The sequence below is a fragment of the Gossypium hirsutum genome, chromosome D11, assembly GCF_007990345.1.
Source record: "Gossypium hirsutum isolate 1008001.06 chromosome D11, Gossypium_hirsutum_v2.1, whole genome shotgun sequence".
NCBI classification, from domain to species: Eukaryota; Viridiplantae; Streptophyta; class Magnoliopsida; order Malvales; family Malvaceae; genus Gossypium; species Gossypium hirsutum.
Window position 1 is genome coordinate 17,946,239 of NC_053447.1, and position 24,449 is coordinate 17,970,687.

Consider the following 24,449-nt stretch of genomic DNA (forward strand, 5'->3'; position numbering starts at 1 on the left):
ATTTGACCACCCCTGCACCTATATTAGAATAAATGAGGAATGATTTTGATTTTGAATGATTGAATTTAGAAAATGGGAGAGTGATTTGATTGTGAAAGATTGAATTTAGAAAATGAAAGATTGAACGTGCAAGTATTTTTGGTTAGCTATTATCATTGGGGAAAAAAATTTGACAGCTTTAGCTCAGAATTCCGTATGCTATATTATTGATATTTTTCTCTATCATTCAACTTAACCGCCATATTTTAAATTTCATTCGTTTCTCTAGAAAATCAAGAAACGAAAAACAAAACTTTCCGGTTGATATCTCAAGCATAAAGAAACACGAAGATTTCATTTGCAATTTTACAAGATTTTAATGTCTACAACATGATTCGAATCAAGCATGAAAAAGTACAATAATGGAAACGATACAATGGGGCAATATATGAAACTTCATTCACTTGCACAACAATCCAACTTCTTACATTGGAAGCAAAGGTTCGTCTTCATCTTCAACTTCATCATCTTATTAAATAGCTTATCAAACCTCATTTGAAAACCCAGATTTTCGAGTCACACCTCCAATGATGCCATAAATCAGGTAATCTTCAAAGGACACATGACCACCTCTCTTTTCCAGAGAGATCATGCTGTGGGTTCTGTTACTGAATTCTTCTTAAACATAGCATAGGCATCGCTATACACAGCAACCACATTCGAGAATACAGCAAGCACAATCATGAAAATAGCTAAGATTTTGTCCTTCTTTGTTGCTATAGAGTGGCGATCCCTGAAAAGCCGATAAAAATGGTTTAATGTAAATCTATGTTTAGTATTGAACCAGAAACCAACCGATGATAGCCAGCTCATAAGCCTACTGAAAACATGCAACACAAGTAAGAACTTAAAAAACCAACAAAGATAAACCAAGATAGAGCCAGGAGAAACAAAATTTTAAATGCAAATCAAGTTCTGTATGCAGTTACCCTTATTTTCTCGTTACATTTCTGAGCAACTATGTTTGCAATGTTTCAATTTTAGCTTTTTATTACCATGTGTATGAGCCACTATGTCTACTGTAATATATCATATAAGAAAGATGGTCATCAATGTGAACGGAGGGAAGTAAAATGTAGTGGATAATATATCTAATCGGATTGAAGGTCCAAAAACTCACCTAAGAGTAACAGCAGCAGGAAAAATGAAACCAAGGCAGACCGCAGCAGTTGCTCCAGTGAATTGGAATGCATCCCAGATGCTGGGGATGAAATTTGCACCCAAGAAGATAAGTGTGATGAGTCCAACAGTAGTGAAAGCAAACCTCATATTAGACAGAGCTAGCGGCCTTGCAGATGGGAATAGGAGACCATCCATGTTGAGTCGCAACGGGTAGAAGACGATGGGAAATACAAGCATGAGGTGAGCAGCATAGCTAACACGTACAGCGTCATTAAGCAGGGTGCCATAGGGGATGCCAAGGTCAGTATCGAAGTTGGCTAGCACATCATCCAATGTCGAATCACCAAATAGAAGGAAGCCGAAAAAGCTTGTCATTATATAAACAGTTGAGCATAAAGCAAGTGCCGTACGCACAACTGGTTTTATCTGGGTAGAGTCTTCTAGTTCATTATCTATGCTGTGAACTGCAAATGTAAGCACACAAGAATATCGACGATTCTTATTACATACACCAATGTAGGAGATGAAAAACACATTGCTTAATCAAGAGTAGAATTGCTTGCATACCATTGTAGTGGCAGATATATGCCGTGACTAAAACAGGGACTACAGTGAAGAGTCTCCAGAATGAGGTCAAATCGGTGACATCAGGTAGCAATCTAGGCATCATTATAGTTCCACTTATTAACTTGATAATGGCTATTCCCACGGTAATAACAAGAAACACAACTGCCAGAGCAACTGATAAGGCAGATGTAAATCTTAAGGAATCTGCAAGCATGAGACACCATAACTGCTCATTATTCACGTTAAACTAAGCAATAAACATGCCATACAAACTATTCAACTTAGATTTATAACGGTAAAAATTGAAAGTACTAGGTTCTGAGAGCTCAAATGATATAATAAAGTGTATTGCTAGATTCTATAAGGACAACCGAGACACTAACCGATCCGTTTGAAACAAGCCAATGGAGAGAAGATGCCCAATGTAGTGACAATAAGGACAAAGGTACGCCCATTCCACCAGTGTTCTCCGAACCACCCTTCAAGGACACCAGCATGGTGAACTCCACTAGATGATGTTCCAGAAAGCACATCACCTTCAAGAACCAATAAACTATCATAAGCTCAAAAGCAAATTTGCACATTTCCATAAGATCAGGCAAGAGAAAACTATCTAGGAAATAAATGATTCAACAAGAAGGTGCAACCAGATATGTGTATGCAACTAAGTTGAATGAAATGGAAGTCATACCAATAATAATCATGTACACAATGAGAACACCAATGTTGTTAACTAAAACACAGATTTGCAGAAAGATTCTTCCATACTTTCCAAATGCATCCCCCATAAGACTTCCATAAGAAGTAGTTTTTCCAGCCCTACTAAACCTAAGCAAGAACTCAATCGAGGCATCAGTTAAGAATGCCATGAAGATGATCATAGCTATCCCAAGAATCAGTCCCAGAACTTTCATTGTAGCAGGCAAGGCCATGATCCCAGCACCAACAATTGTTGTTGATAAGTTAAACACCGCCCCAGTAAAAGAAGCTCCATTAAATTCATCATAACCAGCATCTTCATCTTGTCGTTTAGGTAACAAGGGAGCTGTATCATCAACAACATGTTTGCTCCTCCTTGACTTCCTCTCCTTCTTTGGTGTTATATCCCCAATTGTCATCTTTTAAATAACCCAAAATTCTCAAAGATTCAACTGTATACAGAAAATTTAAACCACCTTACAGGCTAAAACCTAGCTTGAGCACGCTTCAAGAGATCTGTCTAAGTAGAAAGTAAAAAATTTTACTTAATTCCTTCCTAACATAATCCAAAAAGAAAAAAGAAAAGAATTCTAACAGTACTAACCTGCAAAAATATACAAACTTTTCACTGTTTTGAAATCGATAAAAGAGAGAATCTTCCAAATCTTCTAGAACAAAAGGTAGATCTTTTCCAAAAGCAACACCAAAATAATCAATGAATGAACTTAATAAACAGAGAGTTTTGCAAACAACAGAAACTCAAATGATCTACAAACTAAGAAAAAGGACAAGACTTTAATATCAAAAGCGAAGAGAAGAAAGCAACCCAAATTTCCAACCAACAGAACCTTAAAAACCAAAATTTTGTATGTCCTTGAATTGAATCTAATATAAGAACCAAAGCAGTAATTGAAGCCTAACCCAGAAATGAAAATTAAAATCTTGACCAAACCCAGAAGAGAGAATCAAAATATAAGAGCTTTGAAACAAAGAATTGAGGGTTATCCAACAACCAAAAAGCTAAGAAATAGTACTCGTATAACCCCCTCTCCCAATTCTTGGTGTGCCGTTACTTTTATAGACAAGGCAAAGAAGGGACAAACTAGGCGGTAGAATGATGTACGGAAGGAGATAGTTCGATAGCGGTAAAAAAAATTAATTTTAAAATATAAAATTCGGTATCTTTAAATAATATTATAATTCAATTTCGATTTATATAACACAAATAATGAAGAAATTTGTTTAATTATGTGTTAAAATGGGTGATAAGTGACATTTTTTTTGAGCCAATAAGTAGTAATTTTGAATCACCACATTTTGATTTATTCTTTGCTTAATTTGCTAAATAAATATTATAGTTTAATTCAATTTTGGTTTTTATTTTTAAATTTTTGGGATCAAATAAGTTTTGATTAAATTTATAAATGAGTGAAATAGTCAGACAATAGATTGTTAATATTATATTTGTTAGTACTACTTTTCTTGTAAGAACGTATCTAAACTCAAATTTTTTAAGCCAATTTTCTATACAAGTCATACACACTTATCTTAATTATATGAAGAAAAGTAATACATTTCTAATATCATTTTTAAAAAATTATAAGGGTAAACTATTTAGTTGGTCGCTTAATTTTTAGAGCGCTTTCATTTTGGTCATCTAAAATAAAATCTTTATAATTTTTTCACTCAATTTTTAGGATGCTTTCATTTTAGTCATTCAACTGTTAAATCTCTAATGGTGGTTAACTATTCAGGATACATCATATTCATACTTTTATTTTGGTCACTTAACTTTAGGTCACTTTCTTTTTTATCACCAAAAAAAACTTTTTTTTTAAAAATATTGATTGGGACAAAAAAAAGATTAAAGTGAAAAAACGATAGAAATTAAAATAATGTATAAAAAAATGTCAAATTATACTTGTTTATCATATTGTCAAAAATTCTATTATAGGATCGAAAATTAAAATTTCACCCATAAAAATGAAATACATCTCATAATCAATGAAAAATTCGGCCATCAAAATATTATTCATTAGAGCCAATAATATCTACGTCATTGCAGAAGGGAAAGTTTTTTAAAGGGAAATTAGAGTGGTTCTTTTAGATTTGGTAGGGCCAGAGAGATTTTTGTTTGCTATTTGCCAATATGGTATATTGGTTGGATATAAACAAATTTGGTAAATTACTTTGTATTACTTTATTGTGTTATATTTATGATTAGGGTAAATTATCCCATTAATCATTTTAAATATGAGTTATTTTTATTTTGGTCACTTTAATTTTCTTTTTGTTAATTTGATCACCGTCGTTAAAAAGATTAATCAAACTAGTCACTCTACCATTAAATAGTAGCAAAATGCTGATAAGAAATTTACAAATGATTTTTTTTCATTTCCTCTTTATTTCCATTTTCTTTATTTTTTTCTTTTTCTAGACCCTTTTTATTGTCTCTTCTTCTCCCTTTCTCTTCTTTCTTCTTCTTTTCTTTTCCCCCTACAAATCCTAGTAGCTGCACTTTCATTGTTGCTACTAGTGGATTTGGGTGGTCTAATTAGCCAACAAGCATTGTCGTTCATCCCTACTTTTCGCTCTCGCCTTTCTTTTCTTATTTCACTTTTGTTATTCCTTTTATTTTTTTAGAACCCCTTAGTCGCCACTCCTTTCTCAACCATTGTTGTCGTCAACCGTTTCATCTCCAACAATGAAACACATCAAAACACCTCTTCTGTCTCCTCTCTCTCTTCTCCAATATAGTTTCTTTTGAAATGAACACAAAACCCCTCAAAAATTTCATGAAACTGAAATCAAGAACTCTCCCAATTTACCATACCACTCACGATGACAAAAAAGTTAGGTGTAACATCCTAAAATTTTTAGTTAGACGCGTGACACTATTTCGATAATAGATATAGTGAATTTTCGAGAAAATAAAAAAAAATTGTCAGATAAAATAATTATTATGAAAATAAAGTGACTTTTGATAAGAGAATTAATGAAAAAAATTAGAATTGAAAAAGTGACAAAAGGACTAAATCACAAAATTTGAAAGGTTTAAAGACTAAAGTGCAATTTGATAAAAATGAGAAATGCAAGTTATTATAGATTAATTAGCATAAGCATAAGTTGGAATATGGTGTGATGAAAATTACTTTTGGGACCAAACTAGAAAAGATTTGAAAGTATAGGGAATAAATTATAAATTTTTTTTAAGGAGACGGTAAAAGTGAAATTTTCACCATTAATGGATTTACATTAAAGGTTATATGTGAATTTTGAGATTTGTATTGAATAAGTATATCTTGTTGTGAAGAAATTGCACTTAAAGGCATAAAATAGGCAAAAAGGCAATTTGACCCCACATTTGGTCTTTTCTCGATAATTTCATAATGAAAGTATTATTTGTACAACATATTCGATATATAAAATTTAATTGGACCATTTGGATTATGTGTTGGAATAGTGAGTAGCATTTTTTTTAAAAAAAATCTTGGACTTGCATGGGTGAATTTGGGCATTTGACACTTAGGTGTTTTTAAAAGAAGAAAAGGGAAGAGAGAAGCCTCTATCAATTCTCTCCATGCTTTTGCCCACTTGCTTCTCTCCCATGGAGGTTCTTCCCTTTCTTCTTCATTTTTTTGTCTTCTCTTAGGAGTTTTCCATAATTCAACCTCCAAAATTTGAGATTTTGTTAAAATCACTTGAGAAATCACCTCCTAAAATCATTACCATCATTAATCATTGAATTTTTAGCCTAGGTTTGATGGTTTTATAGAGGAGAGTTGAAGCTAGAGAGGAAAATCATCATAAATGTTAGTAATGGTGTTTTCCAACTTTCCTAACTTGAATTAATTTGTTATAAGTTGTTATGAGGCTTGGAAAGTTTAGATGTTAATATTTTGTTATGTTCTTGTGTATAAGAATATGAAGAAATGATGAGAAAGGGGTTTCCAAGCTATTTTGAGGATGGAAACAAGTACTTGGAAGCTTGGTTTTGAGTATTTAGGCATCCAAGAGGTAAGTACCCTTGGATACTTATGCTTCTCCAATGATAATATGTTTAAGAGATTGGTAAAATTGTGTGATAAGAATGTGAAATTGATTATATATATAAATGATTACAATATGATAATGCAGGAAATTTTATGGCTTAAAGATGTGGAAATAAGTGATTGGGTAAACTTTGACTATAAAGCCAACTATCAAATGTTAATGTACTCTATAAATTGGTTGTCGTAGAACAATTAATGAACATATTTTATAATATGTGAATAAATATGAAAATGAGTGTGTAAAGGAATGTATTCAAGTTTCTATGTGTTAAAGTGTTGAAAATAAGTGATTAATTGTGAAATGTGTAATTAACAAGGAAAATTTGTTAACATTTCACTTTGGTAAAAATTTAGATTAATATGCCATTATAGGCTTTTTTTTCTTTAATAAGAAAAATTGGTATGTGATAATATGTACATGTAAGTGAAGTTTTGGCTTTGAGAATATGTTTGAGGTCATAATGACCCTCTTAAGTTTGGTAAGAGTATGATGTTAATAAGCAAATGAACATATCATAATACCTAAATTCGAATATGGATTTGAACATGCATGTGGAAGCACTTAAAGTGCATTTATGAGAAATGTGAATATATAAGAGGCACTCAAAGTACTTGTATGTGTATTTAGGCTATGAGGTGTCTTAATGAACTTTGAAATTTTGAAATTGGATATTTCTCTGATTAATTATTAAATGTGCTAATGTGTAACACCCTTTACCCGACCTGATCATTGAGTTTGAGCAACAGGATGCCACATTTGTTGTCGGAGCAACTACAATCAATTATACAGTAACATGATCATTCAAACATATAAACATGTCATAAACACATTTACAATATGATACATAATCAAATTCGAGCTTATTTGAGCTTACGAAAGCTCATTTGTTGACCCGAGAATAAAATAAGACTAAATTGTAAAGTTTCAAAACTTTGAGTCAACATCGCGATGTCAAAGAGTTCCTCATTGTGACGTGACATACTGGCTTGGTGTCGTTGTGATGACGGGAGTTCTTCTTCATGTCATGGCTTGAAGTCTAGAGATCATCGTGACCACCATCGCCCAACATCGCGACGTGGACTATGTTTTTGGTACACTTTAGGTCATTTGGTACTTATTTTGAGCTTTCACTCAATCATACCTATTTTGCGCACAAGGCATAACTTTACCTGCACCAAACATCTCATCCACATGCTAGAACAATCCATATAACCAATCCAATTTCAACAATACAATATGACGTCAATTTGGCATCAAACACATCAATACAACTTATTTAATTTCAACCTATTCGACCATTCATAAACCATTCAAACCATAAACTAAACCATGTTAGTTCATACCCCAAATATGCCATTCAAGTGCCATACATATAGCTTAACATTTCATGCTCATATATCTTAACCAACACAAGAACAAGATCAAATCAACGTGTGTTCAAATATTTTCAATTTGCTAAAATGACATTCAAACCAATCAAATACCAACCTATCAATGTTATATTCATCACCAATTGTACCAATTCAATTGCCACAAAAGTAACTCAGTTATTTACTAAATCATACCAATTTAACAAAGCAATTAACATTTTCAAGGTCATGCTTCAATCTCAAATCTAATCGATCAATATCACTTTCATGCCTTAGCATTCCTTTATACTTACCTTGAATATGACATTCAATCATTTCCATTTCAACCAACTGCCAAACATTTCAAACTTTAAGCTACATGCCAAATTCTTATACAAATCAAGACACTTATATACATGTCGTCAAAATGGACGTATACGAAAAATTTGTTATTCATCTTCTATACTAAAATTTTAAAATAAATTAAAAATAATATATATATTGGTTGCTATTAAGATAATTTATACCATATTAAAACAAAAAAAAAAAACTATGTATCAAACAAAATAATTTGCATGCCATACTAGAAATTATTATCACTATATAGTCACATAATTATACTTAATAGTAAAATTAAATGAAATGACATAAAAAATTTACAAACTAACCTTATCAACTCAAACTTGATTTCTGAAGTTAAAAACAATTATTATTGATCTTCAATCTTGATTTCTAATAGCTGTAGGGACACAAGTTTGAAACTTTTGTAACTATTTAGAACTTAAAATTCGTCCCATTTAACTATAACGACTCAATTTTCTACTCTCTCAATTTGTTACCTAAGCAAGTGTGAAAGTGGCAGAAAGTGGTGTTGCCACCCTATACGATGAAACAAATAACTTTATACCAACAAATTCCGATGTCGCCATATAGGGTGGCAACATCAGTTAAATTTTTTTTTTAGCTGTAATTATGTATTGATCATTTGTGCACCTTTGAGGGTATACCGTCTGACAACATAACAACATTGAAAAATAATGATTAAAACAGTTCATTCTCATAAATAATTTAGAAGGCACTCTATTTTCATAACTAATTTTTATGTTATTAACGTAAAAAACCCTATATAATGTAAATAAACCCGTAATATTGTTCAAGATTATCGATACTGTTTAAAAATAAGTGTTTCCTATTAAAAGCAAAGAATGTTGTGGGGGCAAAGCTTAATTAATGCCATTTTGTCATGTGATGTTTTTCACTCCTACAAAATTCTTTCTTTGGTTTTTTAGTTAATATGCTATTTGGTTTCTATATTCGATTTAAACGTTTAATTTGGTATTTAAATTTTCTTTTGTTTCAATTTGGTATCTGAGTTTGGCTTCAATATTCTATATTAGTACATGAGGTTTTTTCAAATTAATATTTGAGTTTTTCTTTGTATCATAGAAGTACCTAAGTTTAACTTTAATATTCAATTTGGTGCATACGTTTTCTTTTGCCCCAATTAAGTGCCTATGCTTTTTTAAAATAGAACACAAATGTCAAATATTTATTAGACCATATGATGTTGCTTAGTTTGAGCACCAAATTGTGTTAGAACTGTAAATAATATCTAATATAAAATTAGAACTGTAAACCAAGATTTGTCATGTCAAATCATCAAGAACAAAACAAGAACAAAACTAGATGTGAAAGTTTACCTGAATTCATCGATTTCTTGAAATCTCCGGATCTTGGGGTTTTGATCTTCCAAATTAGCACACAAGTAATCTAGAGAAGATGACTCTCTTTTCTAAAAATGGGATATTAGAAAAATTATCTTGTGTGTAATTTAGGGACCATAACCCTAATATATATAACTTTGACATATTACCCCTAATTTCTAATTGGCCCTAATTTCTAATTAGGCCTTAATCAATTAGAAATTAGTTACTAGAGTATATACATATATTTGACCTATACTTTATTTAATAATTAAAACCCAATAAACCATAACCAAATTAGATCACTTTTAATTTGGGCTAACCTATTATGATAGTAAATAATAACATGTAATTACCCTTATTATATATGTGATGTGCATATTTTCCAACAATCTCCCATTTGGACCACATATATATACTAATTACTCTATAATTACATATCATTATATAACCTTATGAGCTCAAAATTTTATTATCATATACAAAAAGTATTTTGAACAATCTCGTCCATTAATTATGTTAAGATAGAACCAAGACGACTTTCGTTACACATATCATAACTAAATCCATCCTTGATCATGTACATTAACACAACCAAATGACATAGATCAAGTATGGATGTGTAGTATGGAAATTATATGCAATATGATCTAAACATGTCTATTTCTAATTGGTCCTCCTTAAACCTTAGTGAGATCAAACATTACCAAAACCAGAGTGTGAATAAACCAAATAAACTTTATTTCTGCAGAAAATAAACTTAATATTTGTAAACTGAAATAATTGAAAACGTCTCTATAACATAAAAACATTTAAAATTACAAACTCCCACTAAAACCAAATATCCTTAAATGATATTACACTCATATGAGCAATGTGCTCATGAAAAACCTTGGGTGTAATCCCTTAGTAAGTGGATTCGCAATTATGGAGTTTGTCCCAATATGCTTTATAAACACCTAACACTCTGAACTTTTACTTTAACAACAAAGAACTTTAAATCTATGCGCTTTGACTTTAATGTGCTCCTGTTGTTATTGGAATAAATGACTACCAATTATTGTCACAATTTGCACTCTAGTGACAAAATTTTGCATCAATATTCCATCCAAATCGGAGTCTATATACTTGATGATCTCTAACTTATCAGACCTTCGATATGTGAGCATGTAATCTTTTATTCTTTGAAGATACCTCATAACCCTTTTGTCTGCTAACCAATGGTTGATACCAGGGTTGCTTAAATATCTGCCTAACATTCCAACAATGTACGCAATGTCCGAACGCATACATACTTAAGCATACATTAGACTCCCACTCTTAAGATGTATGGAATCTTATGCATTTCTTTAATCTTAAAATCATTCTTGGGGTATTGGTCGAGACTTAACTTATTATTGAAAAATAGTATGTCATTAGCATAAAAAACCAAATATAGAACCTTACTCTCACTGAACTTGTGGTATACAATTATCGACCAAATTCATCTCTAAACTGAATGAGATAATCATTTGGTAAAATTTGTAATACTATTAACGAATAGTCTGCTTAAGCCTATAGATGAAGTTCTTTAATTCACAAATCATTAACTTTGCATCATTAGACACAAAGTTTTCTAGTTGCACCATATAAATGTATGAACAATGTTACCATTGAGAAACCATTAACTTAATAATTCATCTGATACAACTTAAGGTCAAAATATTCCACTAAAGCTATTATAATCCTTTCTCTAGTGGACCTTTTTTTAATGACATTCGTTCTTGAGGTTGTTGAGTTTATTTTTCCGGAACAATTACCTCATTTTAAATAAGAAGTTGTTCAACATTGTCTTATTGAGGTTCTAGATTCACTTCTTGATCAATGATAGGTATGAGAACCTGAACATCGTCAAAATTATTTAAGTGTAAAATTTTGTACTAAAATAACTCATTTTTTATGGTGCATTTGGGTGCCGATCATCTCATCGTCAGCACCAACCCGTATCATCCCTCAATCATTGTCTAATCATTTGTCAGTATCTTAAAAAATTAATTTTTTTGGTGTCAGCATTGTAATCGACGGCACTGGTATGTATTTTCCCTCATACATTTAAAAAAAAATCCGTCTTTCGAGATTTAGAAAAAGAAAAATTTTATTTTTTTAATGAACACCATCATTGGTTCAAAATTTTAATTTTGTTGTGTTAGCCTTCCTGTTGCCGACATCGGTGCTCGAATATATTAAATAATATTTTTTCTTTGGTGCTGGTTTTCCCGAATCCAGCACCAGTTTTTTTATTGAAATTTTTTTTGGTGTCGGCTTTCTTGTTGCCAATAGTAGTGTTTTTAGTGTGAATTTTTTTTGTGTTGGTGTTCTCGTTGCCGGCACCACCAGGCTATATATGATTCAATTTTGGTTGCTTTAACTATTTAAGGGAGAAAGGAAAAAAAGAAAGAAAGAAGGATCTGTGTTTAGATGAAGAAAAAACAAATTTTACTGAAGACGAATAACCAACTGTTGTTCGTATACATTCTTTTCGGTGAATCAATTCTACAAAATACAGAAGAAAGATGTGCATTTCAAGCTCGCCCAAAAGTAGGGATGAGATTCAATAAGATTGTAATGCTAGAAGAACTGAAATGAAAGATTAGTGCAAAAATAGCTCGTCATTGTGGGAAGATGACATCGAAAATAGTTCTTCGGCACAAAAAAAAACCTAACATCGATGCTGACAACGAGAACACCAACACCTATTAAAAACTTTTTTTTAATCCCAAAATATGAGTATTTTTTAAAATGTATGAGAAAAATACATACCGGTGCTGACGATACAGTGCCAATACTTAAAAATTAATATTTTAAGGAACCAATAAATGAATGGACAATGATTGGAGTTGGTGTCAATTGTGAGATGACCGATACTTAAATATATTATAAAAAATAAATCATTTTTGTATAAAATTTTACAGCTAAATTAATTTCATAAATAATCATTTTGTTTGAGTCAATTTTGAAGAAAAACGTGATTTGAAAGATTAGGACTTAAAAGATAAGGTGAAGTTGGAGTTCCAATCCCCTTCAAACCTCTCCCATGAATAACCACATCATCTAAACGGCTAAGCACTAATAATTAATTTTCTGTCAAAAAATATTATGGTGGGTTACAATGATTGACCCTTTTTTTTAAAGAAAAATAGAGTTTAAGGATTCAAAGTTTTTAATTGAAGATTTCAGAGTCAATTTTGATCAAACCCATATTTTATTATTGACCCAAAAATTATCAAAATACTTTTTAAAAAAATTAATTTTATTTATTTTAATTAGAAATTTTAACACTTTCATAAGAATTTATAACCTTTTAACTATGCTTCTAGATATATTTACTTTTTATAAGATATGTTTTATTCAACTTCGTAAAAATTAATATAATATAAAAAATAATTTATATATATACACACGACTACATCCATAATCAACAAATGATGGGGTTTAGTTGTATTATCTTTTAAAAAGAAGAAGAAAAAAAGAATTTACGACACTGCAGCTCATTCATTAGATAAGCTTGCCCAAGTAAGCAAACACACCAAAAAAGGGAAAACAAAAGATCTTACACTTGAGAAGCAAGAACCAAGAGACCGAAAGCAATCAAATACATGAGGTTACAGTTTAACTACCCACAACTTCTCGAGTAAAAAAAATTGAAATTTCACTAATTAGTGAATCATTTGCAAATGATTTATAATAAAAAAATTAAAATATTTTAGCAACATCTTTCATTAGGCCACGGTTGGCAGATGCGAATGCAATGTACTCGTCATAGGAAATAAAGCCATCTCCGTCGGTGTCGATCTCGCTCATCATCCTCGAAACTTCTTCCGGCGTGACCGATCCGAGCGTCTTCAAGGCATCCCCAAGCTCCGCTGATGAGATCTTGCCGTCCCCATTGGCATCGAATCGCTTAAAAATGCGTTCTAGATCAGCTTTCTCTTGATCATCCATGTCTTTTTTTTACTGTTGTAATGTGTTCGGTGAAAGTTGCTTTTGTGATTGGTTGATGTTTCTGAATGAGATTGAGAGGGCAACTAAGTTGTGGATTTTAAGGACATATTGCAGTAAGAATTGAGGCTGTCCATTGAAACAGGGAGTTAGGCATTAAGAACGGATCACCTGTGAAATGTGTGCAACCTCCTAACTGTTTACCTGAAATTAAGGTTAAAAAAGAACACATGTCTAGATAGGCAAGTGTAATTACTTGAGAAATGACCCATTTTAACCAAGAGAATAAGAAATTAAAAGAAATTTTTTTCCTATTATTAGATATTCGACACTATTCAATTCAATTTTTTTTTTTAGATAATGTTACTTAGATTTAGTATTTGAGTAAATTCGGATAAAATTTTTCGGATATCATATGCTAAATTTTGATTTGATTTTGATTCAAATATCGCCACACATTCAAATAATGCTATTTGTAATGGTTTTAATTATGCAGATAACAGATTATGATATTCCAATATGATATTTATTTGCATATTTATGTATGAGAGACAGGGAGAGATCCACTTTCATTGGATTAGTTTTACATACTTCTATAGCTTTTTGTACTATTAATATTTTAACAATTAAACTATTAAATTTACTAATATATTTGTACTTGTTGTGCATGTAATTTTTTGAATCAGTCCAAAAAATCATCTTTATTAATATATATTTAATGGTCGGAAGTTTTTATATAAAACAAATAGGTAACATTTTTAATTCATTAAAACTTGACATGCTTTAGGGATAGATCTAGGATTCGATTCGAAGGGGTGAAATGTAAATATAATTTAACAATAAAAATTATATTAATACTTCTTAAATATCAATATGGTCTACTTACAATGAAATCATAAATTGAAACAACTTAAGATATAACGTTATTTGTCTTGTCTTGATTTGTATGGAGTTGTTCTTAAAACTCTTATCAAACACCAATTTAACACAGGTTTAAACATTATCACCCCATTCCTCACCCCCAATTGCTATAAAAAAAGATGTCCAGGCATTCTTCATGTTTTGCTTAGAATGTATATGATTTTTTTTCTTTACATTATAGAAAAATATTAAATTTCAATTTAGTTTCTCTATTATGCTTAAATTTGAGATTTATATTCTTTGTACTTTAATTTCTATCATAATTTGGTCCATATATATTTTTATAATGTTATTAATTAGTCCAAATAGTTAATATCGTAAACTTTTAGATAAAATGTTATGTGGTTATATATAATTCGAATGCTCTAAGGGTCTTACAAAGGACACATCTTTTGGGTTTGCCTTACTTTTTTACATTATAAGATAATTATCAAATTTCAATTTTAGTCCATATACTATGCTAAAACATGAATTTAGTCTATGTACTTTAATTTTTGACATAATTTATGTAACGACTTGATTTTTATCAGTGTCGAAAAACTCGGTTCAAGGTTGAATTCTTTAAACCAAGCTGCTCAGATTTTCAAATTTAAAAGTTAGTGAGTTGAATATGAAAGTAAGAGATGAACTAACTAATAATTAAATCGATTAAGTAGTTTTATAAAAGTACAAAGATTGAGTTAAAAAACTATCAAATGATAGACTAAACGAGAAGAATTAATAAAGCTATAGCCTCAAAATAAATAATACCATAATTAGTTTAATGTTAGTGGCCAACAGTGACCTTGGCTATTAATTTCCATTGTCTTTAAGATGGAAGCATAATAACCATAGATTTATAATATTTTAATTTAGTTAATTAAGTAATACGTATGAATATGTGTAAGTGGGAATGAGAAGAAGCCACAAACTTTCTAGGGTTGTTTGGTAAGCATTTCACTTTAATTTTTGTTAGATTTTGAGTAAAGCATTTAGTTGAAGATTATTTAATTAATGAAATTTTGTTAAGGAAAACATTAAATAAGTTGATGAGAGAGAGAATGAGGGATTTGATGAAATTGTTGTGTTCATAGCTTGGGATCCCTACAATGTAAATACAAAGTTGGATCGTAATTCAATCGAATAGATAATAAAATACAAGCATTTCAGTTAATAGAGTTTATAGGATTAAATTTGAATAAATGCATAAAATGTTTAATTTAAAAGTATAATTAGTTAAATGTGTGATTTGAACTTGTATTTTAATTTATTTAACATAGCTAAAGATGAAGTTGAACCGTTGAAGGATAAATGCAAGGCGAAAACTGTCGATGATTAGCGATATTGGTTTGTACTAATATAATTTATGTTTTTCTTAAATTCAATTAAGTAACTAATCTTGTTGAATTGCTCGTGATACATGATTACAAGCTGTGTTAGAATGTATCGTGTTAAATGTTGGTTTAATTGGTAAGTTGACATGTATGTTTATGTATATAGAACTCGTAATAGTATTAAACGAATTATCTGCTTGATTATTATATTGAGTGGTATATGGTAATATATATCGATATTGTAAAGTATGAGATTTCCCTATTAAACGATGCTAGACATAATCAGGGTATAGTTGGTATGCCATATGATTTTTATATGTATTGGTAGGAGCATTCTGCACTACGGTGCAATTCATTCTGGCACTTCGATGCATTACATTTTGTGGAGTGTTAGGGGGACTAGTGCATCTATGCTTGATCAGCACTTCGGTGCTTATTGTGAAGTGTTAGGAGATAAATCTATGTACTCGTACTTGTGTCCGCATCTAGTTAATAGGGGCAAAAAGAAAATGTTTAATATGCCATTTTGTTTCTGAAAATGATATTGTCGAAACCATTTTTATTTTGAAAAATTGGGTCGACTTGGATTTTGAAAAAAATGAAAATGAGAGTCGCCACTGATCCTTTTTATTTAGGTGTGATCGGGTCACCTCAAAAAGTGGTTATTTTTAATAACCGATTTGACTTTATTAAAACAACGATTTTAGTCCACAAAATTCAGAAAAACGGGTTCGGGAGTCGGTTACGTACGAGGAAGGATTAGCACCCTCGTAACACCCAAAAATTGATACCTAGTTAATTAATTAATGTCTTAATGTCGGAAATTGAAAACTTTGAAGAGATTTAAAATACGATCTTTTATTTTTTTTAAAAAAAACTTATATAAAACAAGTTACTCGATAAGACTCTCATTTTGAAAAGAGAAAATGTCACACCCAATGAGTTGGGGCATGATATTTCACTTCCTTAAAAAAGAGCTTGTCCAAAAAAACTCGTGCAATTAAATTTAAAAGGATATTCAATTGTTTAAGTCAGATGAAAAAATCGTAGCCCAACACGTTAGGGCACAATTTCTCAAAATTCTAAACATTGAATATTACCTTTATTATATTTAGAAAAAAAAATCCTCATCTCGAGAAAACAACATGTCATATCCAATGCGGAATGATACAACGTATTGAATTCTCGATAATGAGCTTTTTATTTATGCTTTGATTAAAGAGCATTCTCGATTATTCAGATTCAAAGAAAGAGTTGAAACCCAATACGTTAGGGCTCAATCCTCTCGAAGATTCCAAATATCGAGTATTGCCTTTATTTTTTAAAATTTTCTCTTTATACAAATTTGAGAAAAAATTATATAATGGAGTAACAATTGTGATAATGTAAATATAAATAGCATGATCAAGAACGAAAAAAAAAATAATGATGAAAAGATAAATAAAAAAACAAATCAATCATGTATACACAATATCAAGTAAATAAACAAATAAAATCGAAGCATTTAAAGAATATAATAATGATAATAATGGTCATGTGAATAAATAAATAAATAAACATCAAGTAAAGCAATAATAATAACAAAGAAAATAGATAAAAATTATAAAATATAAAAGTATATATATGTACATATAAGAAAAATATATATGTGTGTGAATTATAAAAAAAATAAAAAAATATATATACATATTTTAATATGTAAAAAAAATATAAGTATGTATATAAAATTATGAAACATAGAAAATATATAAAAGTATGTGTATATATATATTTATAAAAATTAAAAAATGTGTACGTATATGTATATATTATAAAACATATGTATGTATACATGCATATATATAACAAAATTTGAAATTTAAAGGCATAAAAAATTAAATAATAATGACACAAGATTAATGATGCCACATAATAGTGTTAATAATATTAAAACAATTAATTTAATAATAATAATAACTAAAATAACAAATAGAGGATTAAATAGCATCAATAATCAAAGACCAATGAATTTAAAATAAAAATATATAAGGAAAAATAAAATGTGAACAAATTTGAAAATAATGAATTTGAAAATGAATAATAAGGGAAAAAGAGATTTGAAATCAACAATATACAAATCAATAAATAAATTATACACAAATCAACAAAATAAGAACAAGCCAAAAAAAATAAGAACGCAAGAGAGAGAGAAATTTGAGTGAATACTCTTAATAATTATTATTACTCCCAACTCCAGTTCTCTACAATGAAGGGAGAGGCCACTATTTATAGTTGAGCCTCCCCAAATCCAACGGTACAGATCAATTACATCAAAGGCTAAGATTAAAGGGTATCTACAAATTAAATCTCTAAGATTACAAAATCATATCTTCTAAGATTGCATATATCATATCTAAGATTTCATATCATATCTAAGATTGCATATTCTTGAAGATTATGTTTCCATAAGCTTGTAGATGGACCTTCAACCTTTTCAAGTAATGGGCCATTCCGATCGGGCCAAATATAATTTTGTACTGAACTTAGACTTTGTTTTATTATTTTGGGTTTATTATTTTTTTGTGAGCCTGGGCTAAAATTAGGTATTACAGATATGATATTCTGAATTGTTGAAAAAATGTCATTCTGATCTTGACAATCGAATATTAAGTTGACTATGTTTATGAAAGGTCATTCTGAGTTAGATAAGTGATGATAATCATGCTGAAATTATTATTAAACAATCTTGATACTAAAATTGATGTAATGAAATGATATTTTGAGATTATTAACTCTTGACTTAACGTATTTGTTATACGATACTAGCTTAATAGTTTTACTTTTGAATTCAAATTATGTTAGTATCACTGAGTATTCAATACTCAACGTACAAATTTGTTTACTTCTGTACGAAAGCTTGACTTAGGTTCTTGGTGTTTTTATGATTCTGTCAACATCCAAGCAACTAATACTCATATTAGTCATCAATTGTAATGTTTTCCTACATTTGGTTATCAGTGGCATATACCTAAGTCATTATGAAGTGTTTTGAAATCCGTATGTCATTTTGATTTGTAAATATGTGAAAATACATGCCTTGGTGATTGGTCGAATGATTTTGAATTCCATTTATTTCTTGATACACATATATATTATGAAGCAACTTTGGTTGAATGGTTAATTGCGTACAAGTTAGTAGTTATTTTAATTAGGCTAGTTCTGATGGAAGAAATGCTTTAATCTCTAAGTGTTGAATGCAATTATACAAATTAAGTATGTGTGCATTAGGTTTATTTATGTTAAAATAGTTGTTGAGTTGGTAATGGTTGAATTTTTACTCGGTTTAAGTTATATTTAGTTAGTTTAACTACCTATTAACTAATGTTGAAAAGAGATATATGAAATGTCATGTCTTTAATATATTATGTTTTTATATGTCATTTGTATGTGTTTTAGCTAAGCATAACTCTAGAATGATTTAGAAAGTGTTTTGACATCATTTGCTTGTAGGAAAGTTTGCACTTTTGATATTTTGATAAGATGGTCTCAAGACACTTTGGTCATGTCTCAAGACACTATGAACAAAAATAACATGTTTAACAGGTTTCGGGACATGTTGAATAGGTTTCTAGGTAAATGTCTCAAGACAGTGATAGTTAGGTCCTGAGACATGCACCCCATGTGTAACACCCCTTACCCGTATTCAATACCGGAATAGGGTACGAGGCATTACCAAAACACATGCACTTGTAAACGTATTTAACCGAGTTATAAAATTTCATCTAAATTAAAACTTTCAAAATAATTAACATGCTCCTATAACTTTTCACAATATATCCTCAAAATGTTATAATCATAATAATTAGGGCTTACGAGACCCGATACATACTCATGCAATTCAATGCTTCATTTCCATTTCCTTCAATTCGCAATTTCTCATGCTCACGATTTAGATCATATCACTAGCAATTTCCATTTAATTCACGTACAATTCAATGACATCAAGTTCAACACTAATACGTATTTACCATTTAACTCAATGTTTATTGATTATGCCATTCAATAACACATTTATGAAATTCTCAATTTTGCAATGAAAATATCACTTTAGCTTGAATAACAACATCGTCCTGATATAAATACACTACCACTTATCCATTTACTTTAATTCTTTTGGGTCCATTTGTCACTTACCATCCTTAATCAAATTAGGGAACGATTACGGAAAATTGAGTACTTCACTTTCACTTTGCCATAGTATAACTATGGTCTTACGTATGACCACTTATCACTTGTCCTTGATCAGATAAATGTAGCTAGGCTATCACTTATCACTTTGTCACTTGATCAGATAAGTGTAGCTAAAGCTACCACTTATCACTTCGTCACTTGATCAGATAAGTGTAGCTAAGGCTACCACTTATCACTTTCTCACTTGATCAGATAAGTGTAGCTAGGGCTAACACTTATCACTTTATCTCTTGATCAGAAGTACTCAAATCCGGCGTTCCGCTTAATTTGATCATTTATTCGGTTTTCGCATTCGTATTTTATTCTCATTTCAACAATAAATATATGTCATCATACATTATATAATTCATGAAATTAACATTTAATCATTAAATTTCAGCCATATGAACTTATTATTTCATTATCTTTCCACACTTGTTTCTATGCACATCACACAAGATATAAGCATATCATTCAACCATAGTTGCAAGCTAGTGTATTTAAACATGACTCTTTTTTGGAACTAACCACACGATAAACCATTTCAATGCATAACTTATAAATTTAACGTGGCATAATCTAGCCACTACTTGGCCAAAGTCTAAGCATATACACCAAATATGTTAGCCAAATACACGTATAGCATAAGCATTATAAGCATGGATGAGCACAACATTTATTCATGTATCAGGCTTACCAACATGTGTTAATTCATAAACCATTCATGACATTATTTCATGCCAAATCATATACCGAATATACCATACACACATACTATGAAACTTTTATTTTCACACATGAGCTTAAACCATGACCAATAATGCACAAATATAAGCATCATTTCTATTTCATCGTTTATCAATTAAAATCAAGCATATGACCAATTATACACAAATCATTCATATATTTCCCAATTTTCCTCCTCCTCCTCTCCATTCCACATCCTTAATGTCTATAACACACTTAAACAACATTAGCTATAATTTCACTATTCACTCACATGTATATTCAAAACTATTTATCCGAGTCAGAGTCACTAAATTATTTTTATCCGGAGCTACAGAGCTCCAAATTAAGATCTGTTAATTTTTCCTAAAACTAGACTCACATATCTTCATACCCTAAAATTTTCAAAATTTTTGGTTCAGCCAAATAGTACAGTTTATTCTTTAAATTTTCCCCTGTTTAGCTGTCTGACAGTTCCGACCACTCTTCACTCTTCACTAAAAATTAATTATCTCATTGTACAGAATTCGGATGATGTTTTCGTTTATTTCTTCTAAAAATAGACTCATTAAGGATTCTAACCATATAAATTATAACTCATAATAATTTTTGTACAATTTTTAATGATTTTCAAAATTCAGAACAGGGGAACCCGAATTCATTCTGACCTTGTCTCACAAAATCTATTATATCTCATGATTTACAATTCTATTGCTCACAATGTTTCTTTTATAAGAAACTTGACTCAATAAGATTTAGTTTCATATTTTATTCATCCTCTAATTCAATCTCTACAATTTTTGGTGATTTTTCAAAGTTACACTACTGCTGCTGTCCAAAACTGCTTTAGTGCAAAATGTTGATTTCCATTTTGCCCCAAATTTCACAGTTTATACAATTCGGTCCTTTCTCAATTAACCCCTAAATTAATCTAATTTTCTCAATTAATACTTTACCTAGACATTATAAGTTGTTACACAACTATTGAAATTCAGAATTTCCACATATAACTCTATCTTCAAACTCTTTTACTATTAGGTCCCAAACATTCACTTTCTATTCAATTCTTTCAATAAAATCAGCATATGAACAATTTAAAGCTCTAATTTCATGATAAATCATCATATAATTCCAGCACATATTCATATCAACTTTCAAATTCTTTCATAAAATCAAAAACTAATGAATTTAACAAGTGGGCCTAGTTGTAAAAGTCATAAAAATACAAAAATTTCAAGAAATAGTCAAGAATTGAACTTACTTGTAATAAAAATATGAATAACCAGCTTGAAGAAGCCCTTCCATGGTGTTTTAACTGATGAGAATTCAGAAAAATGAAGAGAAATCTAGATAATTCCACTTTGGTCCTAACTTTATTAAGCAAATTTTGCAATATTCCAATTTTGCCCTTAATTCTTCTTACTTTCTTGCTGATTTCATGCCTTTGCCGTCCGGCCCAAATAGACCTTGGGTATATTTGCCTTTTAAGCCCTCTTCCTTTTATCATTTAAGTTATTTAATCATTTCCAAAAATTTTGCATTTGTTACAATTTAGTCCTTTTTGTTCAATTAATTATCGGAACTTTAAAATTTCTTAACGAAACATTAATACTAATTTTTTAACACTCCATAAATATTTATAAAATTATTTATGGCTCGGTTTAAAATCCTCGAGGTCTTGATACCTCATTTCGATTCTAATTATTTTAATATTTATTTCTAGTGCACTATTCACTATTTCAAAAATTTTCCTAACTTCACATTTAACTTATACTTATTAAATTAATAATATTTTCTACCCATTTGTCGAATTTAGTGATCTCAAATCATCGTTCCGACACCTCTGAAAATTCAGGCCATTACATTTTTTCTCGTCGAATTTGTGGTCCCGAAACCACTGTTCCGACTAGGCCTAAAATCGGGCTATTACACCATGGTCTTGAGATGAGCAGATATCAAACCTAAATTAAATTTGCCCTGTTCTAGGTTTTGAGACAAGGACCATTTGTGTTGAGACAACCTAACGTTGAAGTTAAAATAACAAAACAGGGGAGGCTTATCTCGAGACTTGAGAAGCCATGTCTCGAGACATGGTTTGTCAAGTCTCGAGACATCATGCTGAAATTTGATTAATACAGTTTATATTCAAATCTTAACTCCATTTTTTATCAAACGCAAACTTGTAACCCTATTTATAGAATTATATAACATTAAATCATCATGTTTATGCTGATAAATATGATTGTACGTGAGTATTATGAATTAATGTCAAATTGTTTGATTAAATTATTTAAAATAGTCTGAGTTGTTTTGACAATGTAATGTGACGCCATGCATTTGGATCCGGCAACCGAATCAGGTGTGGGGTGCCACAATTTGTTCCCCTACTTTTATATTGTCATTAGTTAGTGTAAGGGTGTGTTTACATTGAGGTTGAAAAGTAGCTTTGAACCAAACCATGATTTCAAATAAAAAAATTTGGTAAACAAGCAACTTTTCAAACCAAACCTTGATTTTAAAGTGGGATTTCAAGTCAAACCAAAAAGGCAAAATTTTTAACTTTTAGCTTTTGAAAAAGTGTTTTTCAATAAAATTACCTTTTTACCTCCTTATTAGATCTTTTACTTTATAACATTATGTCTAAAATAAACATTTTATCTTCTCAAAAGCACTTATGGACGACAATGGTAAACACTATCAAATCTTTCAAAAGCACTTTTCACGGCACTTTTCAACTTCAAAAGCACTTTTCAACTTCAAAAGTAAACTGACCCTAAATAGCTAATATTGTTAAGCATTTCAATTACATTTCTCAAGAGCGTTATTCCAACCAAAAAATTTATTTTATCGTGACAAGTTCGAATAGGTGATTTTAGGAAAAATCCACAATATCATTTTCTTAACTTTTTTTACATCACTAACAAGTGATTTTTTTTTATTTGAAAATGTCATACTAGTGAATTTAATAGAAGAATTTTAAAATTAAAAAGTAGAAGAACTAATTTTTTTTAAAAAAATTAGGGAAACTAAATTTCAAATGTACGAAGTGTTTAAGGACTTAAAGTGTATTTTAACCTTCCACATTTTACTTTATAATTTGATCAACTCAATGTGAAGTAAAGAGAACCACACTTGTATATAAGTAAATGAATGTCTCAAAATATTTTTAGGATTATTATTTAGTACATTGACAGTGCAAATTTTTAACTCTACTAACGGGATTAGGGCTGTAAATGAACCAAGCTTGAATGAACAAACCTCTATTCATGTTCGTTTGTTTATTTTCAAGCTTGTTCGTGTTTAGTTTGTGGTCGTTAAGAATTTCAAAATTTTTTCATGTTCGTTTATTTAAAATTATGTGTGTTCATGTTCGTTTGTTTAATGTTAATAAATAATAAACAAAAAAACAATAAATAAATACATACATACATATATTGTAACACCCCTAGCCCATATCCGTCACCAGATTAGGGTTACGAGGTATTACCAACCAAAATACAACTTATGACAGTCTTCCATTTTTAATCATGTACAAAGTTATAATAACTCATTTACAATAAATTTCAAATTCAAATAAAAATCATTAAATTAATCATATAAATCACATTCAGTCATATTAAACATATAATTAACAAAATAAAAAAAAAACATAATTATTTAGTTATGTTCCACATATACAAATTATGTTCCAAAAAAATTTCAATCACATATTCAAATCAACTAGCCTGCCACAAGTCCTGTTACACATGCTTATTAATTCCACTATTGAA

The 24,449-nt window shown here is 30.0% G+C and overlaps 2 protein-coding genes across 3 annotated transcripts; both read right to left on the minus strand.

Moving 5' to 3' along the window:
* Positions 1-315: 315 nt before the first annotated feature.
* LOC107916646 (amino acid transporter AVT6A) lies at positions 316-3,493 on the minus strand. 2 transcript variants are annotated; one of them, XM_016845964.2, is made up of 6 exons: positions 3,032-3,493; positions 2,420-2,943; positions 2,112-2,264; positions 1,729-1,932; positions 1,160-1,625; positions 316-772 (listed from the first exon to the last, which is right to left on the minus strand). In XM_016845964.2, exons 2-6 carry the CDS (start codon positions 2,844-2,846, stop codon positions 628-630), a joined length of 1,395 nt encoding a protein of 464 aa, XP_016701453.1. In that variant the 5' UTR covers positions 2,847-2,943; positions 3,032-3,493; the 3' UTR covers positions 316-627. The 2 variants fall into 2 exon arrangements, with proteins under 2 accessions (XP_016701453.1, XP_016701454.1); XM_016845965.2 differs by having other exon boundaries at positions 2,420-2,947; positions 3,032-3,476.
* A 9,493-nt stretch (positions 3,494-12,986) lies between these two features.
* Positions 12,987-13,595, minus strand: LOC107917632 (polcalcin Ole e 3). The gene has a single exon (XM_016846942.2). The coding sequence runs from the start codon at positions 13,511-13,513 to the stop codon at positions 13,265-13,267; it is 249 nt and encodes an 82-aa protein (XP_016702431.1). The 5' UTR covers positions 13,514-13,595; the 3' UTR covers positions 12,987-13,264.
* Positions 13,596-24,449: the final 10,854 nt, after the last annotated feature.

Coding starts and splice junctions, on each gene's coding strand:
- LOC107916646 (XM_016845964.2), bottom strand. CDS start 2,846: ATGACAATTGGGGATATAACACCAAAGAAGGAGAGGAAGTCAAGGAGG. Junction 2,265..2,419: donor TGTGTACATGATTATTATTG/GTATGACTTCCA, acceptor TGGTTCTTGAAG/GTGATGTGCTTTCTGGAACA. Junction 1,626..1,728: donor ATATATCTGCCACTACAATG/GTATGCAAGCAA, acceptor TTACATTTGCAG/TTCACAGCATAGATAATGAA.
- LOC107917632 (XM_016846942.2), bottom strand. CDS start 13,513: ATGGATGATCAAGAGAAAGCTGATCTAGAACGCATTTTTAAGCGATTC.